The sequence below is a fragment of the Vulpes lagopus genome, chromosome 7 (genome assembly GCF_018345385.1).
Source record: "Vulpes lagopus strain Blue_001 chromosome 7, ASM1834538v1, whole genome shotgun sequence".
Classification (NCBI taxonomy): Eukaryota; Metazoa; Chordata; class Mammalia; order Carnivora; family Canidae; genus Vulpes; species Vulpes lagopus.
In genome coordinates, this window is record NC_054830.1 from 66,097,009 (window position 1) to 66,113,745 (window position 16,737).

Here is a 16,737-nt window from a genome sequence, read left to right on the forward strand (position 1 = left end):
GAGCATTGCTCATGGTCACACTGAGGGGCAAGTGCAGGCTCTGGGGGAGTGGCTTGTGCTCCAGGGAGAACTGAGTCCATAGAAAGGCAAGGCCCATTCGTGTATTAGCCAACATGTATTGAAGACCTAATTAGCTTCATTTTACAAAAGGGCTTTAGAAAGGTTAAGGAACCTTAATATATCTAGCAAGTAGCCGAATCACTTCTCAAACCTGGGTCTGTTTGACTTTCAAACTGAGGCTGTTAGATGAAAGGAGTAAATACAGAACACCGGGGCTCTGGGATCAGGTCATCGTGTCCTGCTCAGTTTTGCTACTTTCTGGTAAGGAATTGTTCTGGCTGCGGATAAAGTTAAATAGTCCTGTGTATACAATAGGACAAAAGAGAATTTCCCCCTTGATTAGTTAAATATGTTAATCCGGTTGCTCAGTTGCTCAGAGTGTTTCTCGTTCACAAGCAAACATGTTATGACCTTGGAGCCCCCATGGAATCCACCACTTGGAGAAGTTATTCTAATGAACTAAACATGTTTACCCAGCCAAGATTCTAGAATAGGTTAGAAGAGTGATGGCTTGTGAACATTGAGAGGTAGCAGCTCATTAAAAGTAAAAAAATCATGTCATGCTCATCTCAGGGATAGGTGATAGGTACTTCCAGACTTCATTAAGACAATTGACATCTTCGACAATGCCTGTGGCCAGGATGGAATTATTGGTTGGATGATGGTCCAGTCCGATTGTAATGGGAGCCACAGTGTGGCTAGTGGTTAAGGGTATGGTCCTGGAGCCAGGTATCTGGTTTCAAGCTCTGACTTTCCCACCCCTTGACCTGGGTGACTTCAGTGCAGCTACTAACCCACTCTCTGCTTCACTTACTTCCTTTGTAAAATGGGAATAATAATAGCATCTTCCTCATGGGGTTATTGTGAGGAATGAGTTGAAAATAATTAGTAATAAGTGGTGAAGTGTTAGAACAGTGGCTGGCATGCACAGGATGTCATACAGGAGTCATTGTGATTAGCTCTCATTATAACAATCATTGTTATTAGGTTGTTGAATGACTGGACACAAAGCAAACTGATTAATGACTTCAGTGACTCATACAGAGCTGATAAGTATCTAGAAACTCTAAGTCTTTTCCATACCATCACTACCTAACCACATTTTTGCCCTGTAGGATTGGCACTGCCAGTACCAGAAGTCTACCGAAAAATCCATTTATTCACTCACTGTCTTTTGAGGAGTCTGAGGCAGATGGGCAGGCTAGGAGATGAATCTAAAAATATATTTTAAGAATCCTCTGTTAAACAATACCCCAAACTCCATGATTCTATTAGCAACAATTGTTTAACTGAGTTTTTGTTGGTTTCATTTCATTTTGTTGTGTTGTTGTTGTTGTTTTTTTAATTATGTTTCCCCCTTTCTTGACATGATTTATCCTGATGTTTTTCACTGGCTTGAATACTTTAAAAAATCTTTTTCAGAAAAGAAATGTCAGGGGTTGCCTGGGTGGCTCAGTTGGTTGATCATTCGACTCTTGATCTCGGCTCAGGTCTTGATCTCACTGTTCTGAGTTCAGGCCTTGCATTGGACTCCGTGCTGGCTGTGCAGCCAACTTAAAAAAAAAAAAAAAAAAAGATTAAGAAAACAGGTTAAAAAAAGATTAAAAAAAAAGAAATGTCAATAATATAATTTCTGAGATCCTTCATGTTCTAAAGTGTCATTCCTTGACTTAAATATAGTACTATGTCTTGCTTCCTTTTCCTTAGAACTCTGTAAATATTATTCCATTCCTATTTGGTGTTTCAGACAAAAAGTCCTAGGTCAGGTTGGTTTTCTCTTCATTATAGATTATCATTTCTTCCTCTCCTGTTTTCAGAGATTTTTCTTTTAATCCATGAAATTCAGAATGATTCTCACTTTTCAACATTAATGTCTGTTGCCTCAAAAGGCTGTTTTTTTTCTTTTTAAGATTTTATTTATTGATTCATGAGAGACAGAGAGAGAGAGGCAGAGACACAGGCAGAGGGAGAAGCAGGCTCCATGCAGGGAGCCCGATGCAGGACTTGATCCCAGGACCCCAGGATCACGCCCTGGGCTGAAGGCAGGTGCTAAACCACTAAGTCACCCTGAGATCCCCTCAAAAGGCTGTTTGGATGTGAATACATAAGCAGAGGAAATTTTTCCTTTGATATTAGCTTTTTAAAAGATTTATTTATTTATTTAAGAGATAGAGAGAGAGAGCATGAGCGGGAGGGGCAGAGCTAGAGAGAATTTCAAGCAGACTGTGCTGAGCACAGAGCCTGACTCAGGGCTCAGTCCCATGACCCTGAGATCATGACCTGAGCCAAAACCAAGAGTTGGACACTTACCTGACTGAGCTACCTAGGTACCCCCTACAATTCCGCTAAAAGGAATTTTACATCTTTTGGATCTGTTCTTATATTGTTTATTGTCCTATAGCTTCTGTCTCATATAATTTCTTTTTCTATATGTTTTTGGAGAATTTTTTTAAAGATTTTATTTATTTACCCATGAGAGATACAGAGAGAGAGGCAGAGACAGGCAGAGGGAGAAGCAGGCTCCCCTCAGGGAGCCCAATGTGGGACCTGATCCCAGGACCCTGGGAACACACCCTGAGCTGAAGGCAGATGCTCAACCACTGAGCCACCCAGGTGCTCTGGAGAGTTTGCCAAGTTGGAATTTGCAAATTTAGTTTTCAGCAGTGACCAACCTCTATTGGGTTCAATGCCTCTATTGGGTTTTTATTTTTGACATTCATATTTTATTTTTAATTTCCAGAATCTCATTGTTTCTTCAGGAGTTCCCCTCTTTTTGTATTGATTACAATATCTTCTTTTTTAAAAAAAAATTATTTTTAAGTAATCTCTATACCCAATATGGGACTTGAACTCACAACCCTGAGATCAAGAGTCACACTGTCCTGACTGAGCCAGCCAGGCACCTTGATTACAGTATCCTCTTAAACTCATTTGGACTTCCGCATCTCTTCATATGTCCAGAGCGTTTTGGTCATCTATTATAATGGTACTCCCTGCCCCACCCCCTGCTCGGCTCCACTGAATGGCTTAAAACAGCACTTTATTATTACTCACAGTTCCATGGCTAGGTGCTTGTCTCACTCATGTGGAAACATTCAGCTGGCGGCTGGGCTGGGCTGGTAGGTAAAAGAAGGCCGCTTCTACATCCCAGGGCTTTGATGCTGACTCTTGGCCAGGACACCTTAGTTTTCCATGTGGTGTCTCAATTTGAGGATGTCCCCTGAATGGCTTCTCTCCCAAGCATGATAGTGTGGATTTCCTTACAGCATGGCCACTGTGTTCCAACAGGGGGATAGAGGAAGCTACCAGTCATCTCCACGGTTAAGTTCAGAGCAGGCACAGGGTTAACTTTCACATTTTATTGTCTTAAGCAAGTCTCCAGACCAACCCAAGGGGAGAAGAGATGGATTCCACTATTGACTCCCTAAGAAGTGGCCATTATCTATAGTGATGATCTCTCAGATTTTCCCCCAAATTTGCTGCAGTAAGATGTAGGTTGATCAGAATTGGTAGCTTGTAGGGCCTCTTTCAGGATTTAAATGAATTACTGGCTCCTAAACAATGATTAGTGAGTGATGAGGAGTCCATTGGGCCATGACCACAAACAAACAAACAAACAAACAAACAGGAGAATATAGTGAATTTTAATAAAGGCAGAAACAAATTTAAAAGAGTTCTGATATTATATTCTTCCTTTTTTTGTAAAATTGTGGTGTTGGTGTAGGTTTTAGAAAATAAAAGACAAAACAAAACACTCTTTCCTGGCAAAATAGAATATTGGCCACTTTATACTGGTCCTTCCAAAATAACTGGCCTTTAAAATCCCAGAGCCTGGTAACCACCAGGTTTTCTTCAGTCTTGCTCATCTCTTGCTCCCCTGCCTCCTAACCCCCCACCATGGTTCTTGCAAGTGTCCTGGGATAAGTCCCATTTCACTTAAGGTATTTTTTCCTTTAGGTGAAATTCGTGTGTGTGTAGCTCTGATGGAGTTCCTGAAATTTTAGTGTTGTTCTCTAAGCCATTCCTGGGGGAAAAAAATCTGCTAACTGGCAGAGTGAGTAATCCAGTCTCTGAATTACTGTGTGGTTTTTACCCCTGTACCTAGTGCTTTTGGTAATCTTTAATTTAGGGGAAAAGTCTGCCAAGTGGCATAGTCTTTTTCTTATTGAAGTTTATCATAAATTCTTATAATCTCGGTAAAAATAATGAGACCCTTCTGGAGTTTCCTCTTATACTACCTGCCTCACCATTCCGTGCCCAGGAGCTAGAAAGAATTTTTCACTCTGGTTTAAATTGTTTTATATTTGGAGTTCTACTTCAGCTATTTTTTTTTTTTTTTAAGAGAAGGACAAAGGAGGGGCAGAGGGAGAGGGAGAGAGACAGAGAAAATCTTAACCAGGCTCCATGCCCAGCATGGAGCCCGAGGAGGGGCTTGATCTCACAACTCTGGGATCATGACCTGAGCTAAAACCAAGAGCCTGATGCTTGACAGGCTAAGCCACTGAGGCACCCCATCCTTCAGATATTTTAATATGAGGTGGAGGCCATCCTTACTTTGTAGTGATTGAAATTTTTTCAGCATTGTTTTTTTGGGCTCGTTTTGTTGGGTGTCAGAGAGTTGGTGATGGTCATTGGTTTTTGTAAATTTCCAAAATATCCTGGTAAGAATTTATTGAAAACCTTTTAGTGCCGATGGTATAAAGGGTACATGAAAAGAACCTTTGAGGAATGAAATAAAATTCATGATGCCGTTGCAAACAAATGCATCCATTTTTGTAAGGGTAGATTGAGAATGTGAGAACTGGCTGTTCCAATGCTCCCCCCTGCCCCTGTGTTTCCCCTTTTTCTGTTTTTCTCTCCCTTCTTATATCTGGGTCTCAAGACATAGATGAGTGTGAGGTTTCCGGCCTGTGCAGGCGTGGAGGACGGTGTGTGAATACTCATGGAAGCTTCAAATGCTACTGTATGGATGGATACCTGCCAAAGAATGGGCCCGAGCCTTTCCACCCGACCAGAGACGCCACATCATGCACAGGTGGGTTTATGCCAGAGAAGGAGGCTTTTTGAAACTGGGATTCTGGTCTCAGAGGACTTTCTCCTGCTCTGAGCCTGGGTCCACAGCGTCTGTGTTGGGGATGTGAGCGGAGATTATCTATTCCTTTGCGTGTCTGTACAACTTGTGAAATCCAATAACAAAGGTAGAAGGGGTTGGCTATCTTACTTTTTTTTTTTTTTGAAAGCTACAATTAGTAACCTTCAGGATTGTTAGCAGTTAATAGATAGTCTCCTATTAAAACGTGATTTTAGGTAGTAAACATAGCCGATCTGGTAAGGACCAGCCTCAGAAAAGTGACTCTGGAAATGACAAAGCCATATATAGGAAGGTATTTTGCAGTTCAAATTTTCTACTTTACTGGGCTAGACTTCTTTTTAACTAGTGTGAATTAGTGAAGGTTGATTGCCAAATTCCATCAGCTTTGTGCTTGTATGGATGCTATTCCCTATGGAAGGCCAGAAGATTGAATAGGGACAGTAGTTGGAAACATGCCCAGAAGTCAAATGGAAATGAATCAGTCTATGTAAAATACCTCTCAGGTGTGTGTAGGGGGGTAGGGGAATGATGGGGTAGAGGTAGAGAGAGAGGATGAATTTTGAAAATTCATATTCAAGTAGTAATGAATTTGACGTTAATTTATTTTCAGAAATAGACTGCGGCACCCCTCCTGAGGTCCCAGATGGCTTGATCATAGGAAATTATACTTCTAGGCTTGGCAGCCAGGTTCGTTATGCTTGCAAAGAAGGATTTTTCAGTGGTCCAGAAGATACAGTTTCAAGCTGCACAGCCTCGGGCACATGGGAGTCCCCAAAATTAAATTGTCAAGGTGAGTTTTCAAAAGGTTCAGGTTCCCAGCTTCTATCATTTTGAGATTGTTTTCATATTTCTCTCTGATTTTCTCTTTCGGGTACTGAATGCATTAAGGAGACCCGATGAGTTCCTTGTCTCTAGTATTCTCTTGGTATTTTTAGGAATAGTTATCCTCTGCAAATAATAATAACATCTTTTATTTTCCTATATTTATAAAAATCATGTTTCTCTTGATTGACCCACTTGGTTAGTATTTTCAGAGCAAAAATTTAAATAGTAGTAATGATTTTGAGTCTTCTTATTTCTGACTTTCATGGCAGTGGTTTTAGTTTTTCATTGTTCATTTGTGGTCTTGGCTCATTTGATGTTATGGATATCTACTTATATTCTTATGTACACTGATCCAGTTCTATGTGCCAAGTGCTCTTAAGCACTTTATATATCGATGCATTCTCTTAGACACGTGTTAAAGTGGCCATCTATGTTACTGCTTTAAATAAGTCATATGGTAGGTTATATTATTTGCAGATAATGGTCTTACATACTAGTATCTGGAATGGATTCTGGGTCTTTGGATTTTTTTATTCTTTTCATCTGGATTATTTTTGCTAAATTTTCTTTAGAAATTTTACATTGATATTCAGAAGCGAGATTGGTTTATTTTTTTCTTTTTTTTAATTTTTAATTAATTTTTATTGGTGTTCAATTTACCAACATACAGAAAAACACCCAGTGCTCATCCCATCAAGTGTCCACCTCAGTGCCCGTCACCCATTAACAAGGCAGGTTTATTTTTTTCTATGCCATCTTTGTTGGGTTTGGTGTCAGTATTATTCTAAATTTTAAAAAAAGGATGTGAAAGAATTTCTTTCTTCATTTTCTGGACTATAAATAGACTTTTAAAAGCTTTGGGAGATTTCACTTGCAAATTATCTGCATGTGGCTTTTTTGGAGAGGTAGTCCTTGGGTTATCTTTAAAAATCCTGTACTAACTGGTCTAAGTTTCCTATCCTTTTTTGGTATCCATTTTGGTAATTTACATATTCCTAGAAAATCATCCATTTTACCTAGATTTTTAAACTGTTTTGTAGAGAGAAGCAAAAAACACTCATCTTTATAATTTTTTGTAATTATAGTTGTTTGTAAGTGAAAAATTAGAAACAATCCCAAATATCTATCAATAGGAGGCTGGTTAAATAAATCATGACATATAATGAAATGGAATATTATGCAGCCAATAAAAATTACATTGGAAAATTATATTTATTGATATAAATTAGTCCTAACAGTCTATTATTGAGTTATCAACTATATGAATAACATGACATTAATTTTAAAAAACTCGGGGATCTCTGGGTGGCGCAGTGGTTTAGCGCCTGCCTTTGGCCCAGGGCGCGATCCTGGAGACCCAGGATCGAATCCCACGTCGGGCTCCCGGTGCATGGAGCCTGTTTCTCCCTCTTCCTGTGTCTCTGCCTCTCTCTCTCTCTCTCTGTGACTATCATAAATAAAAAAAAATTTTTTTAAAAAACTCATGTATGTATATGTTTACAGAAGTTTAGAAGGTTATACAGCAAAATATAAACAGTGGTAACTCCCTTGGGGGGGATCCTGGATGATTTTCAATTTTGATATTCTTTCTGTAGTCAAAGAATTTTAAATGTATTAGACAAAGAAACAAAGCTGTTTCCATTTTGGAAAAAAGAAAACAGTTTTCATTGAATTTACTGGGTAGCCGGGAAATCTCAGTGATATGCTTGGCTAAGTTAATTCTTAACGCTGTTCTGATTTGCGATTCAGGCTCTAAACACATTTTAATAGTTAATTATCATCCTGGGGGGCTAGGAAATTCTAAAAGTACATTTTAGTTCTAACATTATCTTTCAATGGATCAATTAAATGCAGAACTTCAATTAAAATGTGCCATAATGCATATCAAAGAACTCCCTAAGGATTTATATAGGAAAACCCCAATAATAGAGTTTGTGGGACTTTGAGAACTAGTAGTCATCTGGATTATTGGACTGAGAATGGGGAAAGTTAATTTAGAGAAGAGTACTTGTTACATTCCCCAAAGAACTGTTATTTGGAAGATCTTCACTTCCTTTTTCCCTCGTCTAATAACTGCTCCGTCTGCCTGCTGACACCCTCCACCTCCTCCCCACATGGCCACTGGCTCCTCCAGGCTGTGTCTGCTCCTCTGAGCACACCCCTTCTTATTTATCCTTCATCATCCCTCGGGCTTCAGAATCTGGGCTGCATGCCAGCCGGCACTGTATTTTCAGCTCAGAGGTATAAAGCCACAGGAATTGGGACTTCCACTAAAAACACTGGCAAACTGTGAACTTGGATGTTGCTGAGGAGCAGATACTCAGGGAGGGAGCAGCTGTGTGTTACAGATGCACCTTTGGTGGCCGAATTACCAGACTTCCCCATCAGAGAAGGTACCGTTGGTGGATCCCATTGTTTGCCTTCTTCCCATTACTGTGACCCTGGAGGCTCAGTTGCCGTGGCCAGGACCCTGTGACATGTGCCCCCATCTGAGCAGGCCTCAGGGGTGAGAGCCAGAAGTGAGGAGGAAAGCTTCTAATGCCAGGACTTCTGTGGCTCCCTCTTCTGACTTAGGTAGGGGCAGATGAAAGCATCAGTCCCACCCTTCCATCAGCTCTCTGGAAAAGTCAGAATCAACCTCGAGTTTGTGTTTCCTATTATTCTATTATGATTTTTTTTAATTTTCAGAAAAGGTGCACAATGTATGTGGAAGCTTAAAGAAAATTTTAAAAAAAATTTATTTTAAATTTTTAAAATTCAGCCGAGCCAGAAGCAAAGTGAAGGAAACACTTCCAACTGTGTTGTCATCAACAATAAATCCAGAGTCCAGGGCCGATGCTAGATATCCTGTAGATCTTGTGACTAAGAACAACTGGGGTCTGGGAGAAGAGAAAGCACAGGTACATCACGAACTCCTACATATTATGTGAGAAGAATGGATAAGAATGGATAAGATGGGAAATAGGGTGGTTTCCAGGGAAGAGGCTACTTGGGTGCTCTTCCCTTTGCAAGGTTTGCTTGCTGTGTGAGAGAGCGGTGAGGAGTGCTTTGTAGGATAGGTAGGCCGGGTAGAGGGTTCTGGGGAGAAAATAAATCTGTCTTTCAGGATAAAATCCAAACTTCTAACCATGGCCTCTGAAGCCAATAGGCCTTTTGGCTTTTCTGTAGGTTACATCTGCTATCATTCTCTCCCAACCAACATGTCAGGCTTTTGTCAGCTTCAGGGCCTTTGCATATGCTTCTCCCATTACTTACATTACTTGCCAACCAGCTTAAAATTTTTTTTTTATATTGTGGCAAAATATATGTAATATAAAATTTATCATTTTCACCAAGTACACAATTCAATGGCATTAAGTACATTCACAGTGTTGCCCAGTCATCACGCTTATCTAAGTCCAGAATATTTTCATCACCCCAAACAGAAACTCTGGAGCCATTAAACAATAACTCCCCGCTCCTGTGTCCCCCAGCCGCCCACCCTCATTCTACTTTCTGTCACTGAAAATTTGTGTTCTAGGTGCCTCATATGTGTGGGCTTGTATGATATTTGTCTTTATATGTCTGGCTTATTTCACTTGGCGTATGTAATGTCTTCAGGGCTCACCCATGTTGTAGCAAGAGTGAGAACTCCATTCTTTTTTAAGGCTGAGTAATATTCCATCCTGTGTATGCACCACATTTTGCTTATTCACTCATTTGTTGATGGAGTCTCCCTGTTTTGGGCATTGCAAGCTCCTTCTCATATTTCAAGTTTCAGCTTGAAAGTGTCAGGAGTGACAGTGTTCTCTTTCTTAGTACCCAATATGTAAGTACTTGATTTATGATTCTTTGTGTGGTTTATATCACTCCTACTGGACTGTGAATCTAGAAGCCCCGCAAGCATGGCGTCCTCCTCAGCATGATCTCTCACTCCCTGGCACAGTGCCTAGCATACCTGAGAGCATACTGAAGGCCTGTGGAAGCACCCTGAATCCCCTCCAAAAGGCGGCACAGACCATGGCAGGCATTATGGAGTTAGCTCCTCATCTGCCATCCCAACTTATCATGTGGCCAAGCCCTGCTGAAACCCTGGCCCCTCTTTTGTTTCAGCCCTCGAGCTTCATGTCTTTTCCTGATTCCACATCTTCTTACTTTGTCTTCTGTATCTCCACATTTGCTTCTCACTTGGCATGACATCTCTGTGCTTTAATGAACCAGGAGTGAGGCCTTGGGGCTGACTCCTGGTTTTCCCTATATCTGTACATATGGCCCTCAAAAGGTGGGTAGCCCAGCACTGTGGGCTGATTGCAGAGGCAGAGTTTCTCCTTTGAGTTGGTTGATAAGAATGAGACATGGTTTCTAAAGTCTAATAGTAGAGCCTGATTCTCTAAAGAGGGTCAACCCTTTAAGGTGGTTTTCTATAAACATTGTCTCATCTGATCTTTAGAAATGCCTTGTGAGGTGATTTATTAGCTTATTTCTCATTTCAGATATATTGTATTTACAGCTAATGGTGGGTATCATATCCCATTAAGAACCAGAGATAGGAAATGAATTAGCTAGTGTCGCTAGTTTATGTATTAAGATGAGAACCCAAGGCACTTTCTAGAAGGCAAATTCCATGTTGAAGCGACCCTTGTGAGTGCTGGAAATGGGAGGTGATGAGGAAAAGCAGAAGGGCGTGGAAGTACACGGTGTGGTACCGTGTTGGAGTCAACTCATCTTTTGAGATTCTCGTGGTAGAGCTCAATCTCATCTCTGCAAAGTTGGCAGCGTTTGAAAAAGTTTTGATGTAAGTTGGAACACAAATTCAGGTGAGCGGGCGGCAGACAAATTTTGTTGTGTTGCTTTCTCTGAAGTTTTGTCAGGGGTGTGGGGAGGGGGTGTGTGGAGAAGATTCACATCTAGACCTGGCCACAAAGAGTGCTGTGATTGACTTGTGCTATCTGCCGTGGGTGAGAGAGGACGACACAGTGGCAGCACACCTGTCTTGCGTTTTTATCTTTTGTGTTCCAGGTAATTATTTGAAATAGATTTTTTTTTTGGTACCACACCACATACTGATCTTTTAAAACATTAAGGAGAACCATATTGACTTCCTGGGTGCGTGCAACAAATCTCTTGTGTTATCCTTTTTGCCAAGTAAGTGCCATTACCACATGTCACTTACAAATGGTTGGAGTCGGGTTGCCTGGGTGGCTCAGTGGTTGATCATCTGCCTTCAGCTCAGGGCATAATCCTGGGGTCCAGGATCGAGTCCCACATCAGGCTTCCTGTGAGGAGCCCACTTCTCCCTCTGCCTGTGTCTCTGCCTCTTTCTCTGTGTCTCTCATGAATAAATAAATAAAATCTTTAAATAAAAAAAAATGGTTGGAGTCATTTGAGTGTGCAGAATGAATGAGGTTGCTGGTTATGAGACTACCACAGGGTGGTGAAGTGGGAGCTTGAGAATCAGCAAGAAACGTATTCACCATCATAATAAGAGGGTCATAATCTAGTGGGTAGTGGCAGGTAGTATTTCTGACAAAAATGTAAGATCTTTGTGAAACTTCCTACCATAGGGGGAGAAGGTCTAAAATTCTCCAGCTTTCATGTTACCTAATTTATTAGTTTTCATTTTAAATATTCTGTTTACAAGTAGAGCATTAAGATGAAGAGTTTTAATGTTATTTTTTGAGAAAAGAAAGATCCATGTGCAGCTCAAAGCGTCTCAACAACCATTATCACTTCTACAAATGGAAGATCCTTATGAGAGATAGACTGATAAACTCTTTCTTCCCAGCACTCATTTTTTTCCCCCTAGCCTGTCAGCCCTGCAGTTTCTGAAGTCTTCGGATTCTAGCTGTTTTCGTACTAGACACCAGTTGTTGGCAATAAGTGTTGTTATGTGAAATGGAAAGTTTTTTCTTCTTCCAGGTGAGCTTCCTCTATGAATACGATCTGAAGGAAATGTATTGTTCATCGAGGCTAAAGTTCATAGAAGACTCTAGACTACAAATACATCAAAAAGTTATTATTTTTTTTTTCTGCTGCCTTAAGGGCGAGTGGACTTTTTGGTACTAATGAGCTCATTAGCTTAGTTACAGCAGTTAATAAGCTACCCTTGAGAATGTGCTTCATGGATAGTATAACCCTCCTATTTTCCTTTGATGATCATAATAACATTTTCTAAATGCAAGTTGCCACATACCGAGATGCTGGATTCCAGCCCCCCACATTGATGATATGTGGAATTTAGGACTCAAATGATCCTGGAATGAGGCTCTAACTACATGTGGCCAAATTTAGGAGCATGCCAGAAAGTGTGTGAAACTGTCTTACGGTTACATTTTTCAGCCCATTCCTTAGGCTATAATTCTTATGTGTATACATCACAAGGACTCATGTTCATAATCATATTAATAACACATGATTGCAGGGGATATTCTCAAAATATGGGATGTAGATATAGTGCACGAAGAGCTTACCATTAAGAGGGAAAAGGGACATTTTTACAAATGAAGCAAATACAGGTCTACGTGCTGAATTATCTGATCTAGAACACACATATAGTGGAGACTCTGGTGTTAATCCACTAGACTGTTTGGACCCTTACAACCTGCCACAGCCCACTGATCTCTAGGTGATATGTAAATCTGCTTTGACTCTAAGGTGCAAGAGTGACATTTCTGTTATTGTTGTGTAGATGAAAGCTGATTTTAATATGATTTTCTTTAGTTTTCATACTTGTTTCTGCTCCTCTGCCAAAGCTCCCCGGCTAGTAGTTTATTTCTCTGGGAAGACTTTTTTTTGAGTCAATATCAGCATGTGGAATAGGTCTATCATTCATTCTCCTGGCAGTTGGCAAAACATCTGCCTCAATTTATGGACACTATTGGTCTGTTTTTTTCTTTCTCAGCTTGGTATTTATTGGTCTCTAAAACAGTTTTAGATGGAGCTTATATTATTCTGTTATTTCTGAAATCAATCACATTATTGTGCTGATGTTTATAATGAGAAGCAGCCAATGAGGATGACATTGGCCACACAGCCAGTTGTTGATTTAGATGCCACAGATTGCCAATACCTTTCATCAAATAGATTTCCTTCTGGAATATTTTCTTGGGTAGAATATTAAAGCTAGTAGTGTGGATAAACATTTTTACCTTCAAGATATGAAATAGAGTTATAGTCTGAATGTGGTCCTTGAAACTGGCACAGCACATCCCCCCTCCCCTAAGGAGACTTGTTTTGAAGCTGATTATTTGAATAAAATCACAGATAGTAGGATAGTAAAGACAAATTCCCAGTCATGGGGGCACCTGGGTAGCTTAGTCGGTTAAGTGTCTGACTCTCAGTTTTCAGCTCAGGTCATGTTCCCAGGGTCCTGAGATCAAGCCCTCCATGGGGCTCTGTGCTCATCAGGGAGTCCGCCTGGGGATTCTCTCCATCTTCCCCTCCCCCCACTTGTGTGCTTTCTCTCTTTCTCTCAAATAAATAAATAAATCTTAAAAAAATTTCCAGCCATGGTCATAATTAATTGACTGTATTGCTGATACATATCCAAATGTTGTTCCCTCATAATATAATTAACTAGAGAAATGTGTGCCTAAATGAACACCCCTAATGCATATCTAATGCAGATTTGTGCTCCTTATTTTTTCCTTTCCTTTGAATATAAACTGTTTTTAAATGGACTATTTCCTTGTGATATTGAGAACTTTGGGCATTTTGTGTAGAACCATATTTTTATTACCACCTATTGCAGCGTCTGTTGATTGGTTTTGAAGTATTTCTTAAGAGTAGTCACCTGCTTTCTTGGGTACCATTTGGTCTGAGTAGAAGTGGCAGTGGCTGCGATCTCTCTTAAGCATGATGGGAATATCTGTGACAGGGCCATGTGCTATGGGGTTATGTTATGGGGTTATGGGGTTAAACAACAGTACTAAGGCAGCTTTAGGGTATCTCACAGATGTAGGGGTAAGTCTATTTCCAGCAGCTGTCTTGCTCTGGGAAAGCTGTTGGAAACAAGATTTGGCAGAGGAAGTTGTTGTAGAACCATTCCATACTGATTTGAATGCTCCTTTATGCAACTTTTTCTCCTGAGCTAACTTCTAAGCTCAGTCCTAATCAGGGTCTACACTGAACCCCTTTATTGTGAGGCTCCTCAGATTTAATGGACCTGGACTTTGGGGCCATACATCCCACGGCTTGAATACTAGCTCTATCTTTCACTAGTGGTGTGACTTTTGAATGAGACTTAAGCCCTTACGAGCTCTTAGGGGCTCTTAAGCTCCATATTCATATCTATAAACGACATGAGAAAAAACCATCTACCTTGCAAGGTTTTTTGTGAGGAATAAATAAGATAATATCTATCTAATAGGCTTATGTTTAGGAGAATTTTGATGAATGCTATTATGATTAAAATGACTGAAGTCTGAACAACATTCCCAGGATTTCCTGGTAGAAAACTGAGATTAGTTTTTTGTGAGTCTATTACTCTGCTTTCATTTACTTGGCGTTTGGTAGGTGTGTGTTACTGCTGTTGGGTTACAAATCTAAAGGTAATGTATACTTGTTATTTGTACTTACAATTTACTGATGCCTCTTTCCTTCCTCAGGGGCTGTTATTCATTTCAAAGTAACATTTACTGCATCTTGAACAATGATAAAGCAGTAGCAAGCTATCAATGAACAATTATTTATTGAGTATTTACTATGCAAAACATACTATTTAAGCAGGCATGGGGGGGTACAAGAGATGATTAAATAAAGATTCTGTCCTTTACAAACTGGCCATATATTTGGGGAGACATAATATATTCATAGAAAGACATTAAGCCCTCAAGCATGTGATGATAAATGGTAGCTATTCATATTAGTATTTAATTTAGGTTCTGAGTTGAGTGTGTGCATAAAAATCAAACTTGGAACCTTGTAGAAATGTGGATGCCAAGAACCCAACTCAGTGCCACTGATTCAGAAGAATTATCTCTGGGTGAGGGGAGAGGCTGTGAGCCACCAGCATGGGTGTTTTTCCAAAGGTCCCTAGGCAATTCAGATGTACAGCAGCTGTTTAGAACCATGTGTTTAATCCAAGCCATGCTAGAATCTTCTCTAAATATCTCTCCGCAAGAGACTATCCAACTTGAGTAGCTATAGCATGGGATCTCAGAGAGTCCTCGTTGCCTGCCACTGGGCATCGCCTTGAGTTGCTGAACCTTAGTCCCTAGAGACCAAGCTACTACTCTCTCATCAACTCCCAAATTAATATTTGTGGTAATTAATCTTAAAAAATCTTGTATTTTTATGTGCCTTCCATTATTCTTGGTCATGTCCAAGGATGGAAGCCAATTTAGATATCTTCTGTACTCTTATACCTTTAGAATCTCTGCTTCTCCCTTAATCTGATTACCTATCACTGGGTTCCCAAACCTCTCCAATGTATTATTTAGAATTCTAGTTTCAAGGTCCATAAACCTACATAAACCTATACCCTCAATCTCTTCACTGCTGTTCCCTCTATTTCCTGCTATAACTGAACCCTGGCTTTAACTAGAAGATATTTTAGATGTCAACAATGACTGGGCAGCCTTATGAAACATTAACCACCTGTTCGGTTGGTTGCTTATGTACACACAAATATTCTCATGTCTTGCAGTGTTTTGGGACGGTTGATATGTCTAAAGGTTTGATGCTGGGAAAAGCCTAATGAGGGCCAAGAAGCCTGGTGTCTAGTAAATGTGTATGAAAAGAAAACAAATCCCTGTGAGCAATATGGGACTTGCAAGGCGGGCAGGGTTGGAGGATTTATGAAATGAGCACCTGGTTCTGGTCCCATAACTGCTCATGATGTCAGTCTGCACTGATCAGAGACTCACTCTTCTTTTAAAATCTCGGAGGCGAGTGACTGGTCAGGTGGGTTGAGCTGTTGTATTGATGTTCTCATGAGAGTGTTCATGACAACAGATGAAAGCCTGCTCTGGGAGGCCTCCCTCAGGGAAAGAACTCTGGGTTCTTCAACAGACCAGGCGTTCACACTGGGATGGAGGCATGTGCAGTTCCATTAAACCCACCAGTTCTGTACTGGTAATTCATTTAAGAGAAGCTATCTTTTTCTAAGGCCAAGAGTGGTTGATGGGGATTTGGGAAAATGATACCATTTTATCTATCTTGAATTCTTTATCTCAATAAATGCACTTATATTTTATTTTTTAAAAAGATAGTTATTTACTTGAAAGGGAGGGAAAAAGAGTGTGAGTGAGCATGAGCAGGAGGGGCAGAAGGGGAGGGAGAGAGAATCTCAAGCAGACTCCTTGCTAAGCCCAGAGCTAGAAAATATTCCAATTATAAGATTATTTACATTATGAAGAATTCCTCTCACGACCCTAAGATCACAGCCTGAGCTGAAACCAAGAGTCAAACGCTTAACCCACTGTACCACCTGGGCACCTCGCACTTACATTTTAAAAGCCTGCATGTCAAAAGTGCCTAATTTTCTTGCCTTTCTACAGACTTGGGAGAAAACTAAAAATCAGAATGAATATCAAATGTTATATATATTTTTTTCTCTGCATTTGGGTCTAACTGGGACTCTTGGCTACATTTGGAATGATTATGGCCTCCTTATTTTAGATTTATTATGCTTTCTTGAATAAAATTGTGTCTATGAACTTCCCACTACTGCAGGAGGAATTAGCATGTCTGTTTCTTCCCTTTGTTTCTTTCCCTCATTGCTCAGAGTTTTTGAAATAATTTGGAATTTTATTTTCAAATTATGGATTTTTTTTTTTTAC

General features: G+C 40.2%; 1 protein-coding gene across 1 annotated transcript in view; it reads left to right on the forward strand.

The window, feature by feature from the left end:
* SUSD1 (sushi domain containing 1) overlaps positions 1–16,737 on the forward strand; it is a 129,031-nt gene that overhangs the window by 22,608 nt on the left and 89,686 nt on the right. Inside the window, exons 4-5 of the mRNA XM_041762146.1 lie at positions 4,943–5,095; positions 5,763–5,942. Coding sequence (XP_041618080.1) covers positions 4,943–5,095; positions 5,763–5,942 — 333 coding nt within the window. The remainder of the gene's footprint in view (positions 1–4,942; positions 5,096–5,762; positions 5,943–16,737) is intronic.